General features: G+C 41.4%; 1 protein-coding gene across 14 annotated transcripts in view; it reads right to left on the bottom strand.

The window, feature by feature from the left end:
- The window catches only part of TTC29 (tetratricopeptide repeat domain 29), a 226,350-nt gene that overhangs the window by 156,202 nt on the left and 44,181 nt on the right, over positions 1-25,967 (bottom strand). For 9 of the 14 annotated variants that reach the window (XM_061584750.1, XM_061584747.1, XM_061584752.1 and 6 more), the window contains 2 exons: positions 22,990-23,213; positions 17,734-17,919 (listed from right to left, as the gene is read on the bottom strand). In XM_061584750.1, the coding sequence (XP_061440734.1) occupies positions 17,734-17,919; positions 22,990-23,213 (410 nt within the window). Of the gene's footprint in view, positions 1-17,733; positions 17,920-22,989; positions 23,214-25,479; positions 25,572-25,967 lie in introns of all 14 variants that reach the window. The other 5 variants (XM_061584754.1, XM_061584755.1, XM_061584758.1 and 2 more) reach the window with 1 other exon arrangement.

Below are 25,967 nucleotides of genomic sequence, written 5' to 3'. Positions count from 1 at the left end.
TTTTCAGCTGCTTCCGAAAACACAAAAGTGATGGAGCTAGGCGAATGGCCACTGGCAGGGTATTCCAAAGTAGGGGAGCCGCAATAGAAAAAGCTTTAGACCTAGTGCCGGCTAGTTTAGCCACTCTAATTGAGGGAACCAGGAGAGATCTAGCTGCTGAAGATCTGGTACGACCACCTTCTCCGAGAAGAGAAAGTTTATTCTTCAAGTAAATCGGACCAGCATCAGAAAAAGACTTAAAGGTTATAACCAGTATCTATGTCCTAGATTAGACTTTACCAATTTATAATTATTAAAAATGAGAATCTTAACTGTACAGGTAAATTCACAGTGAAATTATTCTATAGACAATAATTTATTCCATAGACAATAATTAATCTGCAGTCTTCTGTAGTTCTACTGGAAAGGGCACTTCTAAAACTGGGGCCTCTTCTGCCAAAGTATTGGCAGTAACTTTGTCTCTTTCAAAGGTTTATTCTGTTTAACAAGAACATTAGGATATAATACAGTGTTCCAATGCCTTGTGAAGCTTTGAAGCAAAAGAAAAAGTTTTTGGGTGAAGGCAGCTTTGATTGAAGCTTCATCTCAGTATTACTCATTAAGCAGTAAATAATTAAAATACCACGGAAACAGACAGGTAAAATACAAGCAGCAGTGTCAGTAACAGACTTAAAAGAGAAAAGTAGGAAAATGAATTTTAAAAAGCAATGAAATAATTCATTTGAAGTTTTAATAAATTTCGTTTGCAGCTTGTTTAAAGATATATTAGATTTTAGGAATGGGACCTAACTGTGATCCAAACGGGCACCTGCATTTTTTAAACAGTACTTCCTTTTCAGAAGCTGTTCCTGCAGACCCCCAGACTGGTTTTTAAACTTCTCTGACTTCAGAAAGAGGTTTTGGTTTAGTGTAAGAGCAATTTACTGGGAAATAAACAATGGTGCCCACAGGACAACCCCCCAGGTTTCCTTCTAAATGGTTCTGGGCCAAACCACCAAGCTAGTTCTTGAATTCAGTGGACTTCATGGTTTGAATGTTGTGGAGCAGACCAAAAAACCTGGCAAAAAGGGAGGGAAAGGAAAGAACATGCTCTGCTCAGGTTCTCATTCTATATTTTTCATCCATAAGACCTTGAACTGAAATACTTAAGACCAAACATACATTTATGATTAATGATAGAAAACATATTTTCATTTCTAATATTATGCATATATTAACATGTAACAGACAATACACCTAACATCATGTTAGCTAACAATCAGTTCAATCATGATCATTCATAACTAGTATTATACCTATGACAATTAAGACTCTTCATTAATAGAGGCTTGCTGCAAGCAAGATAGCTAGTGAATGGGGTTATTCAGAGCATGCACATCCGTTCCTTACTGCACTATTAGTGACTCCATCTTCTGCTTATTTTGGCCCCATCTGCATGATACATTTAAAGCAGTGTCATACATTTTCAACAGTCAGGGTTTCTACCAAACAATCCTGGAACTGTAGGAGTTCCTTGAGAAGAGGCATTGATTGTTAAGTCGCCCTCAAAAGTGTAGCTCTATGAGGGGAATAGGTGTCTCCTAACAACTCTCAATATACCCTTAACAAACTACAGTTCTCAGGATTCTTTTGGGGAAGGCATGTCTGTTTAAAGTGGTATGACACTGCTTTACCTCACCTCAGAGAAAAGCTGGTATGTGTGTGTGTGGTACTGACAAGAGAAAGCTGGGAAGAGGATATAAACCATTCTGAGGAGGGGATGGGAAGAGGCTGAAGCAAATGGGTCCTGAGGAGGAGGCAGAGGTGATACACACTTCAAGGGCTTGCAATGAGAAAGGCAAACACTGTTGCCCTGAAATGCCTGCTATATGCCTGTAACTTGGACTCCCAACTCTCAGGCAGGCATGCAGTGGCCATGCTTATTCCAGAGGAGGCAGAGACTGAGTGGCTGTCCCACTCAACTGTTGGAAGTGGGGCAAGAGCAACTCCTGTTTTGTTCTTTTGTTTATGTTCCAGAAGGGAGATAGAGTTAGGGTCCTCCAGATGGATAGGCTTGACTACCTTTACCTGTGATGCTCTGACAAACTTCCATCATTAGACTGATACGTCTTAGGGAAGCTTATCTGCCCCTCCTCCTTCCACCCTTTCCTCTCTTCTCTTCTTCGACTGTCTGAGAGAGAGGAGATACCTTTGTCTCTGCTCTCTCTCTCCTGAGCCATGAGGGCAACTCCCAAACCTGGGTGTTGCGCCTCCAACTTAGTTAGTTAGTTAGTTAGAGCTAGGTATGCCTTTCTATCTACTATGTATTTCTATAAATAAAGTAGCTTTCCTGATTTTACTAAGTCTTAAGTCTCAATGATCTCAATGCAGGGTAAAAGCCTGCTACTTAGGTAAAAGCACACACTGGCACACATGCATTTCAGACCACGATCTCTGTTAACAGTTATACAAATTTACACAACAAAGGGTTATGGCGACCCAGTAAGCTAAGTTGAATTGCAAGTTGTGCCTAAAAGCTAAAAAGGCTAAATACTGTGTGTGATTTACAAAGAGATCAACAAAAGGAGACTAAGTTAGAGAAAGAAAAGCAGAACAAAACATAGGTAAGGATGGCTGAAGAATCAACACTTAAAGCAAATATCCCGAGGCTAGAAAAGGACAATTATGTGGTGTGGAATTTGCGGTTCAGCCTGAATATGCATATGGACAGGTTCACAAAACTGCTAGTTGAACTGGAAAGATGTGGGAGGGGCCTGGCTGATGATGAAATGAAAAAGGCACTGCTCCTGAGCTCTCTCCATGAGCGTCATAAATTAATTTTGTGTGTGGTAGAAAATTCTGACCAAAACATGAGCCAGGAGCCTAGGGGGGTAAACAACAGCACTAAAAAAACACTCAAACATCATAAAAACAGATTTTAAAATAAATTACAACAGAACATCCTTAAAAAAATATTGAAACACATCTTTTTAAAAAAAACCTTCAAAAATCTTTTTAAAAAAGCTTTAAAAACATATTAAAAGCAATTCCAACGTAGATCTTAAAAGTCATTAAGCTCAGGAACACAAGAGTTTAACTTCAAACCAATCTTGAGATGGCACATGACTCCACTTAGTCTAAAAAGAATCCAAAATGGGTTGCAGACACTAAAATAAATATTTAATAACCATGAAGTAAAATAAATTATCACACACAGTATAGAATTACAATATCACAGAATCATAGAATAGTAGAGTTGGAAGGCGTCTATAAGGCCATCGAGTCCAACCCTCTGCTCAATGCAGGAATCCACCTTAAAGCATACCTGACAGGCGGCTATCCAGCTGCCCTTGATAGAGGGCTCATCATAGAGGGGGCATGGCGGAGATAATTTGGGAGGGAATTCCACAAAGTGGGGGCCACAATTGAAAAAGCCCTCTCCCTAGTCCGCACCAGTCTAGCTGTTTTAACCGGTGGGATAGAGAGAAGGCCTTTTGAGGCTGATCTTTTTGAGCGGCATCCCTGATGATGTTGGAGGCGCTCCTTCAGATAGACTGGGCTGAAACCGTATAGGGATTTAAAGGTCAGAACCAACACCTTGAATTGGGCCCGGAAAACAACCGGTAACCAGTGCAACTCCTTCAGCACTGGAGTGATATGATCTCACTGGCGGCTGTCTTTAATCAGGCGAGCCGCTGCATTCTGTACCAGTTGCAGCTTCTGGGCCGTTTTCAAGGGTAACACCACGTAGAGCGCATTACAGTGGTCTAGGCGAGAGGAGACCAGGGCATGTACCACAGATGGGAGCAGATGGTTGGGAAGGTAGGGGCGTAGCCTCCGTATCAGATGGAGTTGATACAGCGCCACCTGGCTCACAGCTGAGACCTGAGCCTCGATGGACAGCTGGGAGTCAAGAATGACCCCCAGGCTGCGGACCTGGTCTTTCAGGGACAATTGTACCCCATTGAGCACCAGGTCAACATCCCTCAACCTTCCCTTGTCTCCCACAAACAGTACCTCGTTTTTGTCAGGGTTCACCTTCAGCTTATTCCTTCCCATGCAGCCACTCACCAACTCCAGGTACTTGGATAGGGTTTCTACAGCCAACCTCGGTGAAGATTTGAATGAGAGATAGAGCTGTGTGTCTTCAGCATACTGGTGACACTGCAGCCCAAATCTTCTGATGATAGCCCCCAGCGGCTTTATATAGATGTTGAACAGCATTGGGAAGAGGATGGAGCCCTGTGGCACTCCACAAGTGAGAGGCCAAGGATCCAAAACCTCATCCCCCAATGCCACTCTCTGGTACCTACCAGAGAGGAAGGAACTGAACCACTGCGGTACAGTGCCCCCTATGCTTAACCTCTTCAGGCGGTCCAGAAGGATACTGTGGTCAATGGTATCAAAAGCCACTGAGAGATCCAGGAGGACAAGGAAGGTGCATTCGCCCCTATCCAACGCCCTCCTCATGTCATCCACCAAGGCGACCAAGGCCGTTTCAGTCCCATGTCCAGGCCTGAAGCCTGATTGAAATGGATCCAGATAATCCGCTTCCTCCAAATGCACTTGCAACGCTTTGCCACCACCTGCTCAACCACCTTGCCCAGGAATGGCAGATTTGAGACTGGGCAAAAGTTGTTCAGATCTTGGGGATCCAAGGAGGGCTTCTTTAGAATTGGTTTTATTACTGCCTCTTTGAGAGCTGAAGGCATTACTCCCTCTTCCAGGGACATATTTACCACCATCTTGATCCCCTCGCCCAGTCTGTCCTTGCAGCTCATAATGAGCCATGATGGGCAAGGGTCGAGTAAGCAAGTGGTTGGCTTTAAGGTTGAAAGCACCTTGTCCACTTCATCAGAAGGACGAAGCTGGAACCAATCCCACACCACTGGAGCACCACTGGCCGCCTCTGGCTCGCTCACTGTGTCCACAGTGCATGGAATAGCACTCTTAATATGAGTGCTTTTCTCCATAAAGTGCTTTGCAAACTCATCACAGGAGACCTTAGCATGTTCCATCGGTTCCGGGGCAACTGGACTGACCAGGCTCTGGACCACTTGGAACAGCCTCCTGGGACAGCACTCTGTGGATGCAATAGAAGCAGCATAAAAATCCTTTTTTGCTTCCCTCATCGCCACATGGTAGGCTGCCGCAGCCGCTCTAACCCATGTCCGATCATCATCAGAGCGAGATTTCTGCCACCGGCGCTCTAGCTGTCTCACCTCCCACCGATGCTCCAGCCTATCAAGATCATTTTGAATTTTGTTTCTGTTTTCCAGGGTATTAGCTATCCCTCCCAATTTTGTATCATCTGCAAACCTGATAAGCATTCCCTGCACCTCCTCATCCAAGTCATTAATAAAAATGTTGAAGAGCACTGGGCCCAGGACTAAGCCCTGTGGTACCCCAGTAGAAGCTCTGAGACACTGACATCAATGGAGTTGATGAATACATAAGGGAAACTTTTGAGATTATGGGCCAAGGAGCCCAAAGAGGTGGTCAGAGGATGATGGAGTTCAGATATCAATTAGAACTTATTAGCCAAACCTGTGGCTGCAGGTCATCTGCCTAAGATATTAAGCTTAAAAAGATACAAGGTCTTACAAAAATCTTCATCACTTTTTAAAATTGTTACAGCCTATAAAATAGCTTTCAGCTATATTCCTAGATAATTTGCCAATATGTTAAAAACAAAATAATTTCAAAATGCAATGAATATTGTGTGTGTTAGCCAGAATGCTGAGAGATCATTCATACAGGGCTGATTCAGCTATACTTGCTTGCATCCAAATGATTTGTTTAACAGATGTTTACTCAAAATCTGATAAAATTGAGGGTTTACTCAATACAAAGTAAGTTTTTCTTGTTTATTTTCTCTGATATTAAAATAGGATTACATAGTTTTAACAAGAAGCAAACTATAAATGAATGCTGCATGACAATTTTTTTCAATTTGTTCAGGTCCCACTGAAGTTCAGCCCTACACTTGTATGTATTTTAGCACAACTAACATTAATATAAGATGTGGCTCATTAGCATATGTATCATTTTGTCACCACACTATATATAGTACTTTTTATAGATTTCAACATACTATTCATTTAAATTGAAGACACAAATAATCAATGTGGAATCAATTTAAGCTAATTACTGTCAGTTCAATACCTATAGCAATGTATTATTTCAGTGTAATAAGATTACATTCTTTATATGGAAAGCAAAATCCTGTACTTGCACAGAGATGAACTGAATTATCTAATAAGTATTTCAATCACTCTGCTTTTCAGACTTGACACTGTGGATTTATAGGTGCTTTCCTCTGGCCATGGAATGGGAGGGAAATGCAAGAGTCTTAAAAGACATTTCATATTAACATACTGTAAGACCTCCCACGTTGACCTCTCATGTCAAACGTCATAGGCTAATTAAAATGGTGGTAACTTTTAAGGCAACTAGAATGATAGTCACTGACCCAGTTCACATGTAATGCTAAGCCAAACCATGCCTTAGCTGGAGTGCACAAGTGTATGGGTTCCCAGAGAAGAGATTGCAGTTGCTTTGTTCCTCCTATGTCCTGCTGCCCCTGTGAGCTAAGGTGTGGTTTGGCCTAATGTCATCTGAACATGGGCTCATGGTATGTCTCAGTCTAGACAAATAAAAAGTTGTAGCCAAGGTTTGTTATATGGTTCACACTTGTGGTATGTCTGAAGGAGAAGCCAACAGCCAGGTTTTGGATGATGCACCAAGCACAAACTATTTCTTAGCTCATAGCAGCAGGACTTGGAAGGAGCAAGAGCCAAGATCTCCTCTGTGTGAGCTTGCACATTCCTGTTAAGGCAAGGTTTGGCTCAGCATAATGTATGAATTGGTCACTGTGTTATGGTGGAAGATTGGTAGCAACTCTCAAAAGTGGAAATAAAATTCTAAAATGGGCTTCAAAGAGGGTTTAACATCTGATTGTATCCAACAGCACAACCCTATGCCTAACTATTCATAAGTAAGTCCCACTGAATCCAATGGGACTTACTACCACACAAGCGTATATATGATTACAACATTTTAAAGTTTGTCAAGATTTAAAGTTGGGAGTGCATTACACTGACAAGCAATACTTCTCTACAAAATATTACAGCAATTTCTTTGTTGACAATAGGTACAATCCTGCTTACTTCTTGTGAGCCAGGCAGAAGGGAGGGGCTGGTTGATGACGAGTTAGAAGATGAGGACTTGGACTGGGAGCCCAAGGTGGGGGAGGACAGCAGGGTAAACTTGCAGGATGCCCCAACCCCTGTCCCAGATGGTACAGTTCCCCCTGTTCCTGACTTCCCTGCAGAATCACCACCTAGCTCATTGGAAACTCCTCAGCAGGACACTCCCCCACCGCCTGCCTCTGAGATGTAGCCGGGCACGTTGGACATTTCCCCATCTAGAGCTGCCCAGTTTCCCATGTCGGAACTGACTGTTAGAAGCTCCCCTCTGTCAGAGGGAGAGCCGGAGATCAAACCACCTTCGTCCCTTGATCAGAGACATCAGAGGTGGGAAATTCAATAGCTGCTGAGGAGGGGCCTCCGTGTGCACACACGATCCAAGCCTACTTAAGCTGACTCGGGGGGAACCCCGTTGCTGAGCCAATGTCTTAGTGCAGCGTTAGCATGCTTAGTCAGTGCTAGTTTAGGGCCAAAAGTTCCAAGCAAGCTTAGTTAGGTAAATCAGGTGCACTGCTTTTGATGTATCCATAACTTTAATAAAAAGAGAAAAAAACACAGACACGTCTGCAACTGAGTCTTTCGGTGATGGGCAGGACATTGCTCCATATGCAGCAAGCCAAACACAGAGTGACTCTACCGACCACACTGTTCTTAGTGTTCATTTCCAGGAGAAGTCCTGCATGCCTTAAATCCTGCTGAACAGAGCCAAGCAAGCTCCCTGGTTTACTGGGTAGCTGGGGATGATGAAATGGTGTTGTTGGCAAAAGAAAGAATGAATCCAACCATATGTGGCTAGAGCTCATTTTACAGCCTACTCAAAGCAGTGAAAAGATGTACTACTTTTCGGTCATCATCACATCTGCACAGAGTTGTCCATTGGAGTTGTCCCAGTAGTCAGTTATATCTTAGCCCTCATGGCTGAAGAGGTTATCACTTGTCACATGGTTGTAGAGAAGATCACTTGATCAAGTTGCAAGACATTTTGTGGATAGTTGCTCAGATCATGCTGGCTTGGATGTCATAGTTAGCGTGGTCTATAGGACATAGCTTTGGCAACTGCTTGTCCAGTTGTTATAGATACTTTTCAATTTGTAGAATCCAAGGAAGAGGACAGATTTCTCAGCAAGACAAAGCCTACCTCATTTGCTTGATCCATGCCCATTTTGATTATTAAGGCTGCTATAAAGGGGAGAGGTTAAGTGGATTAGAGAGTGGCAAATGCCTCTTTACATGAAGGCTTTGTTTCATCTAGCCTTAAGGAGATAGCAATAGAACCTTTAATGAAAAACCTCCTCCTTGAACCCTGCCATGTTGGATAATTTCTAGGCCGTCTCCAGTTTTCCATGCTTGGGCAATATGCTCAAGTGTATGGTGGCTTTTCAGCTCCATGTTTCCTGAATAAGATGAATGATCAAATTGACTTCAGGCCCAGCAATGCAATGGACAGATGACACTCTGATAAATGAGATGACACTCTGATAGATGGCCTACACCAGGAAGTAAGGATGAGAATTCCTGTGTCATTCCTCTCAGCTGTTTTCTGTATCATCCACTATGGTAATATTTCTGGATTGCCAGGTGGGCAGGGGACTAGGAGCACCATATAACAATGTTTTCAGTCTTTTCTGGAGGCTTGATTCCAGAAGATAGTGCTGGGACAATATTGCTTGTCACCATGGCCATTAGACTAGGGGATGTTGTTGAGAAATCTGGAGTGTGGTGCCTTCAGTAGGCTGGTGACACCAGCTTCTCTCCTTTCCATTTGATTCAAAGGAAGTTGCTGAAGTTAATCATTAGGGCCTGCAGTAGGTAATGGGCTGGATGAGGGTGAATTAATTGAAGCTTATTCCAAAGAAGACAGAGGTGTCCCTGCTCATCAGAATAACTGATCCAGGAATAAGAATTCAGCCTGTTTTGCATGGAGTTGCAGTCTTTTGAAGACTCAGGTTTGTAATCTTGACCTAGCTTTGAACCATGATGTTTAGGTGTCAGTTGTGACTAGGATGGCCAGCTATGTCCAACAGAAATGTCAAATCTGGCCATGGTGACCCACACCTTAGTTACACATCCTGACTAGACTATTGCAACATGGTCTGAACCTGTCTCTGAAATGTCTGCAGACACATCAGCTTGTGCAGAATGAGTTGATTATTAAGATCATATACACCCTTGTTTATTTATTTGTTTATTTATTGTATTTGTATACTACCCCATAGCCGAATTTCTCTGGGCAGTTTACAGTAACTAAAAACATTAAAAACAAATATACAAATTTAAAACACATCTTTTAAAAACAATTTAAAACACAATTTAAAAAATTTAAAACAATTTAAAAACACATGCTAAAATCCTGGGAGAATAGGAAAGTCTTGACCTGGCGTCGAAAAGATAACAGTGATGGCGCCAGGTACACCTTGTCAGGGAGATCATTCCATAATTTGGGGGCCACCACGGAGAAGGCCCTCTCCCTTGTTGCCACCCTCCGAGCTTCCCTCAGAGTAGGCACCCGGAGGAGGGCCTTAGATGTTGAGCGTAGTGTAAAAACAGTTATATTGATTTCTGATTTGTTTCTGGACACAATTTTTAAAAAATCCTGAATGGCTTAGTAAAGAGATAATTGCAGGACCACTTGCATCCATATGAGGAGTGGAGGCTGGTCCATTATTTATTTATTTTACTTATTATTACATTTATATCCCACTTTTCATCCAAGGAGCTCAAGGTGGCATACAATCATGGTTCTCCCTCTCCTGATTTTATCCTCACAACAATCCTGTGAGATAGGCTGGGTTGAGAGACAGTGACTGGCCCAAGGTCACCCAGGGAGCTTTGTGGCTGAGCTGGGATTTGAAAGCTGGTCTCCTAGGTCCCAGTCCGACACCCTAGCTGCTACACCACAATATTGCGAATGGGGCACTGCCCCACAACCTCAGTCTGCCTTCAGCCACCCCCATCTGCTTTCTTTCTTACAAGCAGCCTAGTGAGTGGCACTGTCTGTCAGCTTCCTCCTCCTTAGTCTCAATGTTGCCCTTGTAGAACTCAGCAGGGAGGAAGGTGGGGACAAAACAAGAATTAGGCGTCTCTGCTTGTCATTGGTTTTGGCTCTACCAACAGTTGGCCTCGGCCTTTTGCCTTACCAGTGCTAGTGGGCAGCAGCTATCACTGCATATGGGCCAGCCTGATCTTTAATATCTTTTGGATACACTATCATTGCATTTTTGAGTTGTGTTTGACAGGAATGAGAAAAAAAGCCTTTTCTGTAGCAACCATCAGATTATGAAACTGTCTCACTAGAGAGGCTTCCCTCACTCCCTCACTGATGGCTTTTCACCGGTGTGAAAACATTACTGTTTTGACAAGTAGTTGGCCTGCGCAATTACTTCTTTTATACTCTTGCTACTATTTATATTCTTAATATATGATCTGTTCTTTTAACATGCTTTTACCCCACATTTATTTGTTTCCTACTAAATATATCTGAAGCCAGTTTTCTTTTGTAAGCCACCTTGGGAGAGTTTTGCTTTGAAATACAGCATTTAAGTACTTTAAATAACTAAATATTTAACTTTGAATTTGATATTTGTTTTTAATTAGTTTAATGGCATTATTCATGTTTGCAGTACACTGATGATACCCAGCTCTATTTCTCTGTAGCATCTGAATCGGGAGAGGCTGTGCAAGCCCTGGATCAGTGCCTGGACTCAATGGTGGGCTAGATGAGGGTCAATAAACTGACACTGCATCCTAGCAGAGGCTGTCAATGTGCTGAACCGGTGCCTGGCTGCGACAATGGACTGGATGAGGGCTAATAAACTGAGGCTCAATCCAGACAAGACTGAGATGCTGCTAGTGGGTGGTTCTTCTGACCAGATGATGGATGTCCAACCTGTCCTGGATGGGGTTGCACTCCCCCTGAAGGAGCAGGTTCGTAGCTTGGGGGTTCTCCTAGAACCATCTCTGTCACTTGAGGCTCAGGTAGCCTCAGTGGCACGGAGTGCCTTCTACCAACTTTGGTTGGTGGCCCAACTACGTCCCTATCTGGACAGAGATAACCTGGCTTCAGTTGTCCATGCTCTGGTAACCTCCAAATTAGATTACTGCAATGCACTCTACGTGGGGCTGCCTTTGAAGACACTTCGGAAACTGCAGCTTGTGCAAAATGCAGCGGCCAGATTGGTAACAGGGACCAGACGGTCCGAACATATAAAACCGATTCTGGCCCGCTTGCATTGGCTGCCTGTATGTTTCAGAGCTCAATTCAAGGTGCTGGTTTTGACCTATAAAGCCTTACATGGCTTGGGACCACAATACCTGATGGAACGCCTCTCACGATACGAACCCACCTGTACACTACATTCAAGATCAAAGGCCCTCCTCTGGGTGCCTACTCCAAGGGAAGCTCAGAGGGTGGCAACAAGGGAGAGGGCCTTCTCAGTGGTGGCCCCCAAATTATGGAATGATCTCCCTGACAAGGTGTGCCTGGCGCCAACACTGTTATCTTTTCGGCGCCAGGTAAAGACTTTCCTCTTCTCCCAGGCATTTTAGCATGTGTTTTAAATTGTTTTTATATTGTTTTAAATGTTAAAATTGTGTTTTAAATTGTTTTTAAAATATGTGTTTTAAATTGTATATTTGTTTTAATGTTTTTGATTGCTGTAAACTGCCCAGAGAGCTTCGGCTATGGGGCGGTATACAAGTGCAATCAATCAATCAATCAATCAATCAATCAATCAATCAATCAATCAATCAATCAATAGCAAGATGGAGGCACTTTAGGTTGGTGGTTCCTGAGTTTGGATAATTGGACAATTACCTGCTCTGGGTAGGGTTGTACTCTCTCTGAAGGAGCAGGCTTGTAGGTGACCTCAGCAGCTAGGAATGTCTTTTACCAGCTTCAGCTGGTAAGACAGCTCTGGTCCTTTCTGGACTGGGTAGTCTGACCATTGTCTATGCACTGGTATCGTCTAGGCTGGATTATTGTAATGCACTCTATGTGGGGTGCCCTTGGGGTTGATCTGGAAGCTGCAGCTGGTGCAAAACGCAGCAGCACAACTGCTCACTGGGGCAGGGTATTGCCAACAATGTAACCCCACTGCTGAAAGAATTGAACTGGCTGCCCATTAGCTACCAGGCTATGTTCAAGGTTCTGGTTTTGGTGTACAAAGTCCTAAGCAGCTTGGGACCAGTATACCTGAAAGATTGTCTTACCCCTTATATACCCAGTTGATCACTGCACTTTACAGATGAGTGCCTACCGCAGATACCATTTCATCAAAAGGTCCGTTCTTCACAACACAGGAAGCAGACCTTTAGTGCCATGGAACCAACCCTTTGGAATTTGCTCCCCTTAAATATTAGATGGAGGGCTAGCGGAAGCCTTGGAAATGGGGCATTCTGGGGGTGTGGCAGGGGTGGACTTACATGAGATCCTCCCCATGTTTGGGGCCCTCCCCTGGGTTCCTATCTGCCAGTAAAAAGAAATTTAATAGGCATCTACGAGGATTGCTTACTTCCCAGGAGGCCACTTCCTGGCCAATGGAGCCGATGTTTGGCAGGGCTTGTGGCTCATGAGTGGGAGGAAGATCCTGCAGAGCTTTCTGCTGCCCCCCCCGGCTCCCGGGCATTTGGATTGCCCTGCCCATGTTGTGGCACCAATACTCTGGAATTCCCTTCCCTTAAATATTAGACAGGCGCCATCTTTTCAGCGCCTACTGAAGACCTTCCTCTTTCAACAAGCCTTTTAAGTAGAGATCTTATCCCAGTCTGTGTCTGTGTTGGAATTGCTTTTTTAAGATGTTTTACAGCTTTCTTTTTAAAGACTGTTTAAAAAACATGTTTTGTTTTAATATGTTTTTTAATATGTTTTATTTTAATATGTTTTAGAGTGTTTTTACTGTTTTTGTTTGATGCCCTGGGCTCCTTCAGGAAGGGTGGGATATTAAATAAATAAATAAATAAAATTAGTCATGTTCGTCATGATTCATGAAAAGGCAGGGTATAAATATTTATAATAAATAAATCAAAGCCCTTCTTTATGGGCTTGAACGAGCTTGGAATCCCAAACTCTTTAAAAAGCACGAGAAAAAGGGATATGAGAAAAGTAGTTATCGTAAACATCCTCTATCTCTAATATATATTATAAAATTAAGTTTTTTATCCAAAGTTTTCATACTGTGAAAGGGCACTGATTAGTCTCTAAAAGTACTCCTTGTTGAAATAAATTGATTGTGTAGCAGGTGAAGAAGAAAAGAAAATAAGAAAAAGAAAAGAATAACCTACATAGAATAATCCACATTCCTTTAATCCTTTCCTACAGTTAAGCCATCTAGCTGAATTCCTTTGTTAAATGAAGGAATCCTGTAGATTCTCCAGCCACAAATTATCCCCTCAGAGCAAATCAGTATTTTTCTACCTTCTTTAACAAAACTTCGCTTTCCCTGTGAAAATAAAATGTATCAGTCTTGTGCTTATGCCAATCTTATCAGATTGACCACCAGTGCTATTTTTCAATATATGGTAGATAACAGGACACCTCTTCTAAGCCTTCTTCTAAGCAAGATTTCATTATGCACTTTTTGTACATCATTTCTAGTATGCCATAAAATGTTGCCATAAATATATTTAAATATTTAACTATTTCATATCGTGCATTAAATAGAGTTTAGGCAGTGGGTTAATAAGAGTAGTAAGTTATACTTAGCAATAAACTTTTTTATATTGTTTTCTGAAAGCTGCTTCTTTTTTGATCTCTGAAAGGCAAAGCAGTTTAAAAATCAAGCAAACTAAACGAAGTAAAGTCTTGATTAGTTTTTACTCTTACAGAAAATTCTTTAGCCATAACAGACTGGAAATACATGCAATATTGTCCTTTTTTGGTATTAATTAGCACCAAAAAAGGACTCGGAATTAGGGTAAAGGAAGATGCTACTTAGTAATTGCATTTGTAGACTCCAGGGCAGAATTTAGAAACAGAAGAACAGGGTGTAAACATAGTTCTTTGTAGTCATCTGTGCACAAACATATAGCAAGGCAGGTAAGGTTAGAATTTTGGACTAATGACTTGTGAGGGGCAAATATATAAGGCAAACCAGCTTTGCAGTGGCTTCATGTGCAGGTAAGCATAAGGTGTGATGGCTGTACTGACTGTCATGTATTCTAAGAGATGTTGTACCGTATGTGCTAGGACAGTATTAAGCTGAGCCACTGTGGTGGCAAACTGCACAATAGCATCCATTCTGTCCCTTGGCAGTAAAACTTGGGCCCAGGATGGAACAGAGGACCACACTTATGAACTTCAGACTTTGTGAAGATTCTAGCCTAGATTTCTCAACTTTCACATAAATATCCAAGTTGTCAAGGAACCAGAGTATAACATCCAGGTGGTCAAGCAGCTAGTTTTGGGACACTACCACTAACAGCAAGTTGAAGTATTGGGATATTTTGATGCCTTTCATATGAAGATGACCAGTGTGAGAGGATCAGTCTAGTTCAAGGAGCAACACCAGAAGCATAGTGTTCTGGCTGAGGCTGGTGGGAGCTATACTCTATAAGAAGTGGAAGGTAGGCTAGAGCTGACATGTGTTGAGCCCCAGCTATCCCAAGCACATCAGGGAGAGTGGGCAGAGGAGGATGAGACTTTTGAGAGCTTTGAGAGAGGGGGGAGCGCTAGCAGCCCTCCAGTTTCTCTAGACAATCCCCCGGCTGACTTAGACCCCGCTCCACCTGAAGGACCCTTGCCACCTGCAAGCGCTCCACCAGAGCCATTGGGGAGCGATCTTGCATGTGCGTGCCAACTCCACCCCCCCAGGACTCCCTGCCTGGACCTTCAAACATTTCCCCACCAACTTGCTCCCTGCCCCCTGAAGTTGAGCCAGCACCAAGCGAGCCTTACTGTCTAATGAGCAGTCGGAGGCTCGCCCCCCCTCACCCCACGCAAGATGCTAGAAGTGGGACAGTCAGAGGGTGGAACCACGCAGGAGTCGGAGATTACGGGCAAAGACCTTCCCTACTTAAGGCGCCCTCCCCCCTGATTGAGGTACTGAGTCAACTTACTCCACACGCTGCAGAGAATGCTTAGTTAGCATAGTTAGCATCAGCAGTGAGTCAGCCTAGTTAGGTCTATGAAACGCACTGCTTTTGATGTAACCATGATTCTAATAAAGCAAGAATTATTGCCAGTCTTGCCTCCGTCTCCTGTGTCGGTCTCTGGGCAGGGCAACATGAGGCTAAGGAGAATTTATTGAATGCTCAAGTTGCTGCTGCTGAGCTTTCCAAACCACAGGCTGCTTCTCCTTTGGCACCAATTTGGGCTTAGTCCCATCTCTTCTTTTTTTTGTAGGCCAGATGGACCCACAGAAGGAGGTCTTTTGAAACCAAAGGCTTTATTTGGCTTCAGTGATGAAGCAGCAGCAGCTCTGCTTCAGGAAAGACTAGATGGTTTGGCAGGTGATCCCTGGACACTGAGATTTGCTGAGACAGCAAAGCCCTCCAAAAAAGAATCCTCTTCCCTAAAATATGGCACTGCAACTAGTGCCAATGACTCAGTTATTGGGGAGACCAAATATAGAGCAGGCTTCAAGCAGATCTTTAAAGATTTATGGATTTTTGACTGGATTTCATCAGTGAACTATAAGGCTTTCTCCCACTACAGTGCCCTTAGATGGGACGCATCATTTTCTTCTTGCCTGCTGTGTGAGGACCTGGCAATGCTGACAGGTGTCTAACCCGCGGGACTCCCCTAAACAGAGGAGGAAGAGGTTGTGTTCATCAGGCTGAGAGAGCTTACTCTTACCAGATAGACACTTGTGAAAGAAGCATGCCTGTTGACAGGAAAGAACACACCAAAAGGGTGACTGAATGAAATAAAAACACATAATAACAATGTTTAGAGGATAGAGGAGAAAGAAGGTGTTGTTCAGTATTAAAACTATTTTAATTTGGCTTGAAGACTTCTGTAACTCCAAATATAGCAATGAATCTATTATAAACTGTCAGCATTAGTTCTAATATACCAACATAATGTGTCTTGAACACATTCAAAACACAGAAGAGGAGAAGACCCAAGAGCAGAGCAGAGCCTGATTCCACCCATTATTCACTTTGCAATGTGGGTGGTGGCAGACTGCCTTTGGAATGTCTTCAGAAAAAAGGGCTGTCTGGAGAGCTTGTTTCTATCATTTAGATGCCAGGCTTTTAAGAACCTCTAGGTAAGTATTTTTTAACTTAGAACAGTTTTTATTTTACAATGTATTTGAATGGGCTGTTGCCAGTTCAGTTTGTTTTTTTAATTTGCTGTATTAATTTTTATGGTTTATATTCTTATTTACTATTTTAAGTTGGTATGCTTTATATTACTATCATTATTACTATTACTATTTCTTACTACTAAATTGTGTTTTTTGTTTCTTACAGCTCTTTTAGCTGCCCTGGAAACATAAGTTGAAGGAAAAGGATAAAAATTATCTAAAAAAAATATATCTAGGTTTCATATGTTATTGGAACCTATGCAGTGTTTTGGAACTGGAATTCAACAAATTTCTCCCATCCGTCATTACTTTTTCTTAAAAACAAAAAACATTTTAGTCTGTAAAAGGTTGGCAATTGCATATAATAATTACTATGACAAGTACATATGTTTTATATGTTGCCAAATTTTAGATTCTCAGTAGGCATTGTATCAGATCATTTGTCAAGTAGACTGTTGAAGAAAGAAACAAGTCACCATAAGTAAATGAAGGACTTTATCTAGCAAATCTCCAAGTCTTTATCAAACAAATCCCTAATTCTGCAGCCAAACAATTTTTTTCCTATGAACAAAAAATCCAGATTGTGTGACTAGTGTTATTAGTCTGTATTGCTACAGGAATTGGTTTTGGAAGTGTGTGGTTTTTTGGAAGAATTTGGAATTGTGTCTATGCCACTCCCTACATTGTCTGGAAAGTGTTGGATGTTGTATCTGGCGCAAGCAGATGCCCAGGATGCAGAACAGTATAGTGACAGGCTAGATGCCAGTTGAAGCAATGAGCCAGACAAGTAATAAGTTTTAAGAGTCACTTTACTGACAATAGAATATATCACAAGCTCTCTCTCTGTACAAACTCCTCGACCCCCACACCAACTGGCCAGATCTGCCAAGTCTTATAGATAAGGCCAGCTGGTTGCCTTGGATACTTGTCCTTGAGATCTGCACGGACTCTGAGCGTCTTGGCCTTGTAACTCTGCCATGGAAAAAATACTCTCAGGAACCCTTTACTTGCCAACAGAAAGAAAAGCTGGGATGCTTGGCAGTGTTAATAATGCTAAGCACACAGTCTGAACTGCTGATTACTAGAATCTCAGCTCTTTTGGTGGTTTTGTTCCTTTCAGCAAAACCCATCAAGTTTTCAGGTTCCCTGAGCAACCATGTAAAAACTAATATACCTAAACTGCTAGATTCTACATCAGATACCACATTCTGCTCTTTACAACTTAACTGCTTCCATACAGATTTTTAGAGACCCTGACCATAATTTTTAATGCAATCAGTTATAAGCTGTAAGTTACCTACCTTGCTCCTCATAAACAAAGCCCATATTTGAATGTGCTTCAGCTTCTCTCCTCCCACCATCAATTTTAATCAGTTGAGCAGTTTTGTAGCATTGTTCATAGAAGTAATTCCTTAACCATTTGTCTTCTGGTTTATTGAAGCAATAGGCCAAATTTAGCTGGTTAGAATACACCTCTTCATAGTATTCTTCAATGAAAAGAAAATAATATCTTAAGAGATGATAAATACTTAATTTTGTTAATGTTAACTGTAGCAATAATTCTATAATAAAATATGTAATCAAAGACATGCTTTTGATGTGTCATTTACATATTGCATATAAACACCATTTATGCATCCATATGTATACATATGTATCTATCCACATACCACATGGAGACACAAGAAAATTTGCAGATGTGTTTTGCTTATATGTCACTTTTCCATTTATCACTCTGTTGGGCACATGTTGCCACTCTCTCACACACCATTCACTTATGTAACAGATGATCACCATTATGACAAGCCCTCCCTTCTCTTCACTCCATTTCACATCTTCATCTGCACCCAACCCCCTACAATGGTACTTTTTTCATTTCTGAGAAGCTGGAATGTTCATAAGTATTTCTTAACACCTCAAAGCTGAGGCAATGTCTAGGGAGATCTTAGTATTTCAGTATACAAGACTGGTTGCTCATAAACACCACATTCTTGTGACTTTTACAAAAACTGTCCTGTCCAGGACATTGTGAACATATTCTGAAATCAGAAGGATATCCATGTTGAGGCTTCATGCTATGCTGCAAAGTTGCTGCTTATTCCTACTATGACAATATGAAGGTGAACATTTTGCGATGGTAGAAGCATCTTATTGTTGGAAGTGGGGCAAGAGCAAAGCTTGTTTTGTTCTTTTGTTTATGTTCCAGAAGGGAGATAGAGTTAGGGTCCTCCAGATGGATAGGCTTGATTACCTGTACCTGTGATGTTCTGACTGACTTCCTTCCGGCCATTAAACTGTGACTTCTTTAGGGAAGCTTACCTGCCCCTCCTCCTTCTGCCCTTTCCATTTCCTTTCTTCTCCGACTGTCCGGGAGAGAGGAGACACCTTTTGTCTCTGCTCTCTCTCCTAGCCATGAGGTCAACTCCCATGCCTGGGAGTTGCACCTCCAACTTAGTTAGAACTAGGTATGCCTTTCTATCTACAATGTATTTCTATAAATAAAGTAGCTTTTCTTATTTTACTAAGTCTCAAGTCTCAGTGATCCTGATGCAGGGTAAAAGCCTGCTTTCTTAGGTAAACGCACACACACACACTGGCACACTCACATTTCAACATCGGCTGTAACTCTGCTGCTGTGCTGCTTTAAACAAATTTAGCAAAACACACAGCAACATTTATGGGGATGCAGCATATATTCTCAAAGAATATATGGGGATGCAGCATATATTCTCAAAGTCAAATGTTATCAAATAGATGTGCATTTGAAACACAAACATAAGAATTGAATTTGTTTTGAAATAGTGATTTCACTATAATCTCTTCTGCACTGCTCAAGTTTTTCTTTGTCATGAATCTAACATTCTTTGATAGCAACATGAATTTATACAGCAAAGTGAATTGCTATAGCCCAAGTGTCAAGTGAATATCTGTGTCAAGTGAGTATCAGTTCTGTCATGATTATTATACCTTTAAGATGTATCACTGAACACTAAAGTCAGGATCATTCAGACCATGGTATTCCCGATCTCTATATATGGATGTGAAAGTTGGACAGTGAAAAAAACAGATAAGAGAAAAATCAACTCATTTGAAATGTGGTGTTGGAGGAGAGCTTTGCAGATACCATGGACTGCGAAAAAGACAAATAATTGGGCACTAGAACAAATTAAACCAGAACTATCACTAGAAGCTAAAATGATGAAACTGAGTTTATCATATTTTGGACACATAATGAGAAGACATGATTCACTAGAAAAGACAATAATGCTGGGAAAAACAGCAGGGAGAAGAAAAAGAGGAAGGCCAAACAAGAGATGGATTGATTCCATAAAGGAAGCCACAGACCTGAACTTACAGGATCTGAACAGGGTGATTTATAACAGATGCTCTTGGAGGTCGTTGATTCATAGGGTCACCATAAGTCATAATCGACTTGAAGGCATATAACAACAACAACAAAGATGCACAGATAAACAATCATATTGTAACTCAGCATATTTTGTGCTGGAATATTTGGCAATATCATCAGACAACCAGACTACTCTGGCAGAATGTTATTGTTTACATCACTTCTTTGAAGCAGATCTCCACCATTCAAATGCATCTTTTCATTGGCATTCAAGGCTCAACCCTCATTTGTTCCCCTTGTGTCTCTTGGTTAGGTTTATTGTGGTGTCCTTTTACTGGGATAAGTGGACTGGTCAGGAGTGGCTATTTTTGCCTTCCCAGAGTTTCTACTGAAGTAATACAAGTCTTCCATCTCCCTTAGCATAATTGTTTGGAAGATGTGCTTATTCTCTGAAACTAGTTTGAGAAATCAAATAAATTACATGCTCATGCTATCTCCTTAACCAGCACAACATGAGGGAGATCAGAGCATAAGGGCAAGGAAGCTATTGTCTTCTCTCAGCTCTATGGACAAGCTTGCCATGCAAACATTAAATCAAATGGTGCCACCATAAGTCCTTTTCAGAAGTAATAAAATTCACACGCACACACACACCGTTTTTAAATATTACATGTACATTCAATATTGCATTTCCAGTCCTCAGAGTTATCCAGCAGCATATCCCATCAATTTCAACTTGATATGTGCCAGCAAATACTAAAGCAAGTAGCAACAAGCCTATTAAATGCTATTTTAAAGTATATCATATGTAAACAGATAAAAAGGGCAAAGAAAAAAATTTGAATGATTGCTAATTGGGATAAAGGAAAAAAGGTAAGACAGGATGGCTTTAGCCTCTCTTTGTTACTGAATATCAAAGCAGTAGAGTTCTGTAAAATTATGCAAATAACTTGAGGTAAGTACCCTACAATTCTCAAGAGATGGAAGTGACCTGCGGCTGACTATTGCTACTGTCGCAGCCTTGATTGAATGAACTTTAATGTGACCCTCAAGTGTCTGTTCTTCCAGTGAATAAGAATAAGTACTGCACAAAGACAACCATTTCAGTATAATTGTGTTGGTCACAAACTGGCCAAATGTGCTGGAGTCACATGAATAAAGCAGAAGATTTTTTTTTCTTTTAGGCTGTCTTTTTGCATTTTCTTTTAGAATACAAGACGTTTTGGATAGGTATAAAAAACTTGTGACAGTACAGGGTTTTTATTTTGCAGATCATTGCCCACAATACACCTTAGAATCCTTTTGGTTTGAAACAATTTTTTATCAATCACATTAAGCTATTAGCATAGGCTAGTCCAGTTTCCAGAAAAACAAAGTTCTCTCTTCCACATAGCCAACCTTCAGCATGGGATGAACATTTTTATGATTCCACTGAAACACACACTAAAATGGTTTATTATTCTGCAGTTTCCCAAGCAATCATTTTAATCTATCCTCCATCCATTCCAGAATTAAACCTCAAGCTAACATAAAGCCAGAACCTGAAGAGTTACAGCAGTGATGAACCCAGTGAGTAAAATGAGGGATTTTGAGGGGATAGATTAGGAATTTTATAGTTCAGCAGTTGTATTGTTCAGGCCATATTGCACCAAACACTGGAATAATTCCTTTGAAATACAAATGTCTGGATAAACTAGGAATTCTGGGAATAACCAGCAGCAGAGTGGAACAGGCTTCTTGGGAAAGGTGCATGAAGGAGAGAAAGGGTGATTATTGGCTCTACTGCTTAGATCTAGACTGGCTTGCAAACCAGTTTAAGGCTGCAATCCAATACATGTCTACTCAGAAGTAAGCTCCATTGGATTCAATTGGATTTACCCCCAGGTAAGTGTGTATTGGATTGCAGCCTCAGTTGCAAACCCAGCACACTGAGCTGTAAAAGTATTAGAGGCAACATCTTGCTCTGGCGTAACAATTTGGAGTAAATCATATATGGAAAGCAACTTAGGACTTCAATATTGTGTAAAATAATATTGAAATCTGCATTCAAGCAAATTTACTTTACTAAGCATATCAGAGGAGTCCCTGGCAAACAAGTTGCTTGCATATGCTGAGCTACAATATCTAAAACTTTATAGATATCAACCAGAGCTTGGAAAAGTTACTTTTTTGAACTACAACTCCCATCAGCCCAATCCAGTGGCCATGCTGGCTGAGGTTGATGGGAGTTGTAGTTCAAAAAAGTAACTTTTCCAAGCTCTGATATCAACATAAATGCTCCCCTTAAATTTATACCAGTCTTTTCTTGCTGCTTGTTTTTCCTGTTTCCACACTATTTAAATGTACTTCAGTCCCTATTCTTATTCACAGTATGTCCAGAATTCCACATTAACCAATCTGGAAAACTCCTTGTGACTCTAGATCAGATTTGTGTCTTGCCTCTTCATGGAACCTTCTTTCCATCAGTAGTCTGGGTATCAGACCACCATTACATTCATTTCCTTTCAAAATGGAATCATGCTGTATTTCTTTTCAGTGTGATGCAAGGTCTCTTTCCTTTCCTACCCATCAGTGTCCTTGATGCATGTCCTGAGGCCTTTTCTCAAAAATCCATGCAGTCTATCAAAACTTTCTGTCTTATGGATGCAACCCTTTACCACTTACACAGTGAAATTACTTCCACTGAAATGCGTGTGTTAATTGGATGCAGGATTGCAGCCTAACAGGACAATATTCAATAACATTATTGCAATTAGAGGAATACAACAACTCATACACCAATATATTCTTTACCAAAGAACATTAACAGGCACAGCCCTATTTTTAAGCACAAATATAAAATAAAATGTTGTTGTTATGTGCCTTCAAGTCGATTACGACTTATGGCAACCCTATGAATCAGCGACCTCGAGAGATTGTAATTGAGATGTTAGTGATCATGAGTGTAAATCCATCAAAAGGGTCTTGGTGACATCATTATATATATATACACTAGAGACTTTCTCTTATTTTGTCACCCAAGTGTCTCACCGTACTTGTAAGTCTCATAGTTCAGTGTTACCCACAATTTATTCTATAAATATAGTTTAGTTGACTAAGGGTGAAATGTGCTAAATTCTAGTAATGTTTCAAATTCATACATGAAACAATTTGGAATCTTCCCTTAGGCACAAATTGCTGCTCCATTACCCAGAATTCCCCTATTTACCTGATCGCTGGGCTGCCTCAGCCCTGGTCAGGAAGTAGTGAAGCTGATCCAGCTTATCAGGCTGCTCCTCTAGGGACTTCTCCAGCCATATGGCTGACCCAGGCCCTGAAGCCTCCCTCAAGGCATTCCACTTCTCTATCAGAGTAAAGAGCTCGGCGAAAGACTTGTGATAACCCTGTCGCAGCATGTCTATGCAGATGTTCTTCTTGTATGAATTCCGGTAACTGGGAATTTAAAAAGGCCAATATTAATCTTTAAATGTGAATTATGCTCTCCCACTGAAAGAGATCAAGATACAAATACGTATACCAATACACACAAGCAATTAAAAGGTAACAAGTGTTCTTTTTATCAGCTTATTTTTTTCTTGGTAAATGCCAGCACATCTTTGACAGAGGAAAGCTGCAGCAGGAGTTTAATACTATTTCTACTTGAACTGCATTATAAATATAACAGTGTTCTGCAATTGAAATCAGCCAGGAAGGTCAACTGAGTTAACCTACACAGAAAAAAAACCCCACCAAACGTTGCTGGCATTTGTTCACTGGAACACAAGCTCACAGTTTGTTTAAAACAGTGAGCAGTGGGGAAAACTAAGCATATACTGCATGTCAAAACAATGTATATGTTAAATAGTTTTGCTGGAGGTTATGGTGGTTTGGTTTAAAATGTCTGACATAGAACTTGTTAGAACTAGACTCCTTACATATTATTTGCCTGTGTTCAATATCCGTCTTCAGCTGGGACTAATTTAGTAACACAGAAATTTCATAATTTCTACCTAATTTTAAAACCAAATGACATATCCACAGAGATACAATATAGAATGTATATCAAAGTTATTCTAATAATAAACATAGATGACATTCATATTAAAACATGTATAATTAAACACCATCAAGGTATCTTTTAAGGCACATTACACTGCAATACTAAGGTCATTTCCATGTTATATCAAGTCAAACTAACTGGCAGATTAATTGTTGATTTTTTAAAAAAATGTTAAATGTACTGTGACTTTTATGTTCAGTTTAATTTCCATTTCACAGAAGTTGCCCTTGAAGTTTAATTAAAATATCCTTCATCATAACAAACATGCATTTTTACTGATTCTTGTTACTGAAACATGCATGGAAAAAGTTTTGCTTAAAAGCATTGCTCTGACCACATTTTTATTTAAGTGGTAGAACTTGGTGACAGCCCCCAGTGGTTAGCATACGACTGAATATACATAGTAAATTTCAGAACAGAGCACTGCCATTTACCAACTAGTAATGTTACATATAAGAAGTCAAGCACATCTTTAATTAGGATTCCTCCTCCCCCCTGAACCCCCCCCCGCAATTTAACACCAACTTCAGGCTAAATCGATTACACATCACTTAATAAACAGCTCTTCAAGGACAATGACAACTGCATTTTACTAGGAACCAGAGACCTATAAACAATAAATATTAGTAAAGCACTTTTTAAAAAAGCACTGTACAATAAATAACGTTAAACACAAGCCCCGTCCACAGGTTTATAATCTAACGGACGAAAAGAGTGAGGAAAAGACCTGAAAACATAACATACTTTGAAACTCTGTTTAAAAGTAAAACTGATTTAATATTATGAGACAAGACACAGGGCTGGCCCAAGACATTTGGTACCTCTTCCCATTCCAAATAATGCAAGTCAGCTGGACTGGCAGCTGAATCTTACTTATTGGTGACAGGAGAGCATCCTTCACTGCACCTGAGGGCAGCAAGATAGCTTAGGAGCACAGAGCAAACTGCAGGGCATACACAGCTCTGTCTTCCAATACCCCACTGCTCCTTCCTGCCTTCTAGCCTCTGCCAACTGAGGCAGCTCATTCCTAATCTCTGGAATACCCTCTGATAGGGTTTTCCTGAGGTAAGAAAGAAGAAAAGAAACAAGGTACAAATAATTTTGGTTTTATTAGGAGTGGCTGGAGCACTGCTCCGTTGCAGCTCTCCCGACAGCAGCCTCACTGCCACGTTTACTCATTTTTGTACTTTACTCATTTTTGTTACCTGTTCCACACCAGGATGGCAGTGGCAAGGTCAGGACTATGCAGGTGCACCAGTGGGAACACCAGTGGACCCACACAGCCCCAACCTCTCTGCTGCTCTGTCCCATCCCAGAAAGCAACAGTGATGTCACTGTTATCAGGGCAGTGGCACAGCATTACCCCACTGCACTGGACGCTCCTAGGTTTGACAACATGTAAAGTACCCCAAAGGAAGTAAAAGAGATGACAGCAGAAACATAAAAGGAGCCAAAGCATGATGACATGTTAAGCTAAACGAAGATAAAATGGAATCCCATATGGAAATGGAAACTAAAGTAGAGCAAAAACAGTTTAAAAAGAAAAAAAACAAGTCACAGACTATAACATAAAAGGAAAGCAGTTCTTTTTGTGAATGAAGCCTGCACAAGAGCTACTACCTAGCAGCAAGGTGAGGTAGAAGTAAACCTGTGGAGTACCTGCAGTCCCAGCCGTAGACAGGTTGAAGGGCTCACATGGCAGAAAGGCAACAGTGTGGTAATTTTAACATGCCAAGACTGGAGACAGTACACTGTGAGAGTAGGAGACAAAACAAAGCTAACTAAGCCAGAACATAGGTCTGCAGCCTACTGAGGACTGAAGTACTCTTGCAGCAAGGTGTTTGTTCCAGGCTCTACTGTGATCAACATTCACTTAAAAGGGTTACGCTAAGGTGCATGCTACAGACGTAGAGTGTGTCCCTTACATAATTCATGCGTGCCCAGGGCCGGCGCCAGACAGCAGCCAGACTGGGCTCCTGAAGTGCTCCTCCTTAGGGTGGGAGGGTAGCAATCTGTGGCAGTGTCGACCCTGCCACAGATTGCAGAGAGGGACCTCCCAGGCACCCTCCATACATGGTGGTGGAGGCTTCCCTAAGGGGTTGATGCCCCTGCCGCCATCTTGGTTGATGGCAGGCATGGGTATGCAT

This window comes from Rhineura floridana, chromosome 9 (assembly GCF_030035675.1).
Source record: "Rhineura floridana isolate rRhiFlo1 chromosome 9, rRhiFlo1.hap2, whole genome shotgun sequence".
NCBI classification, from domain to species: Eukaryota; Metazoa; Chordata; class Lepidosauria; order Squamata; family Rhineuridae; genus Rhineura; species Rhineura floridana.
Note: the sequence above shows the minus strand (reverse complement) of the source record. Positions and strands in the feature narration are given on the sequence as shown.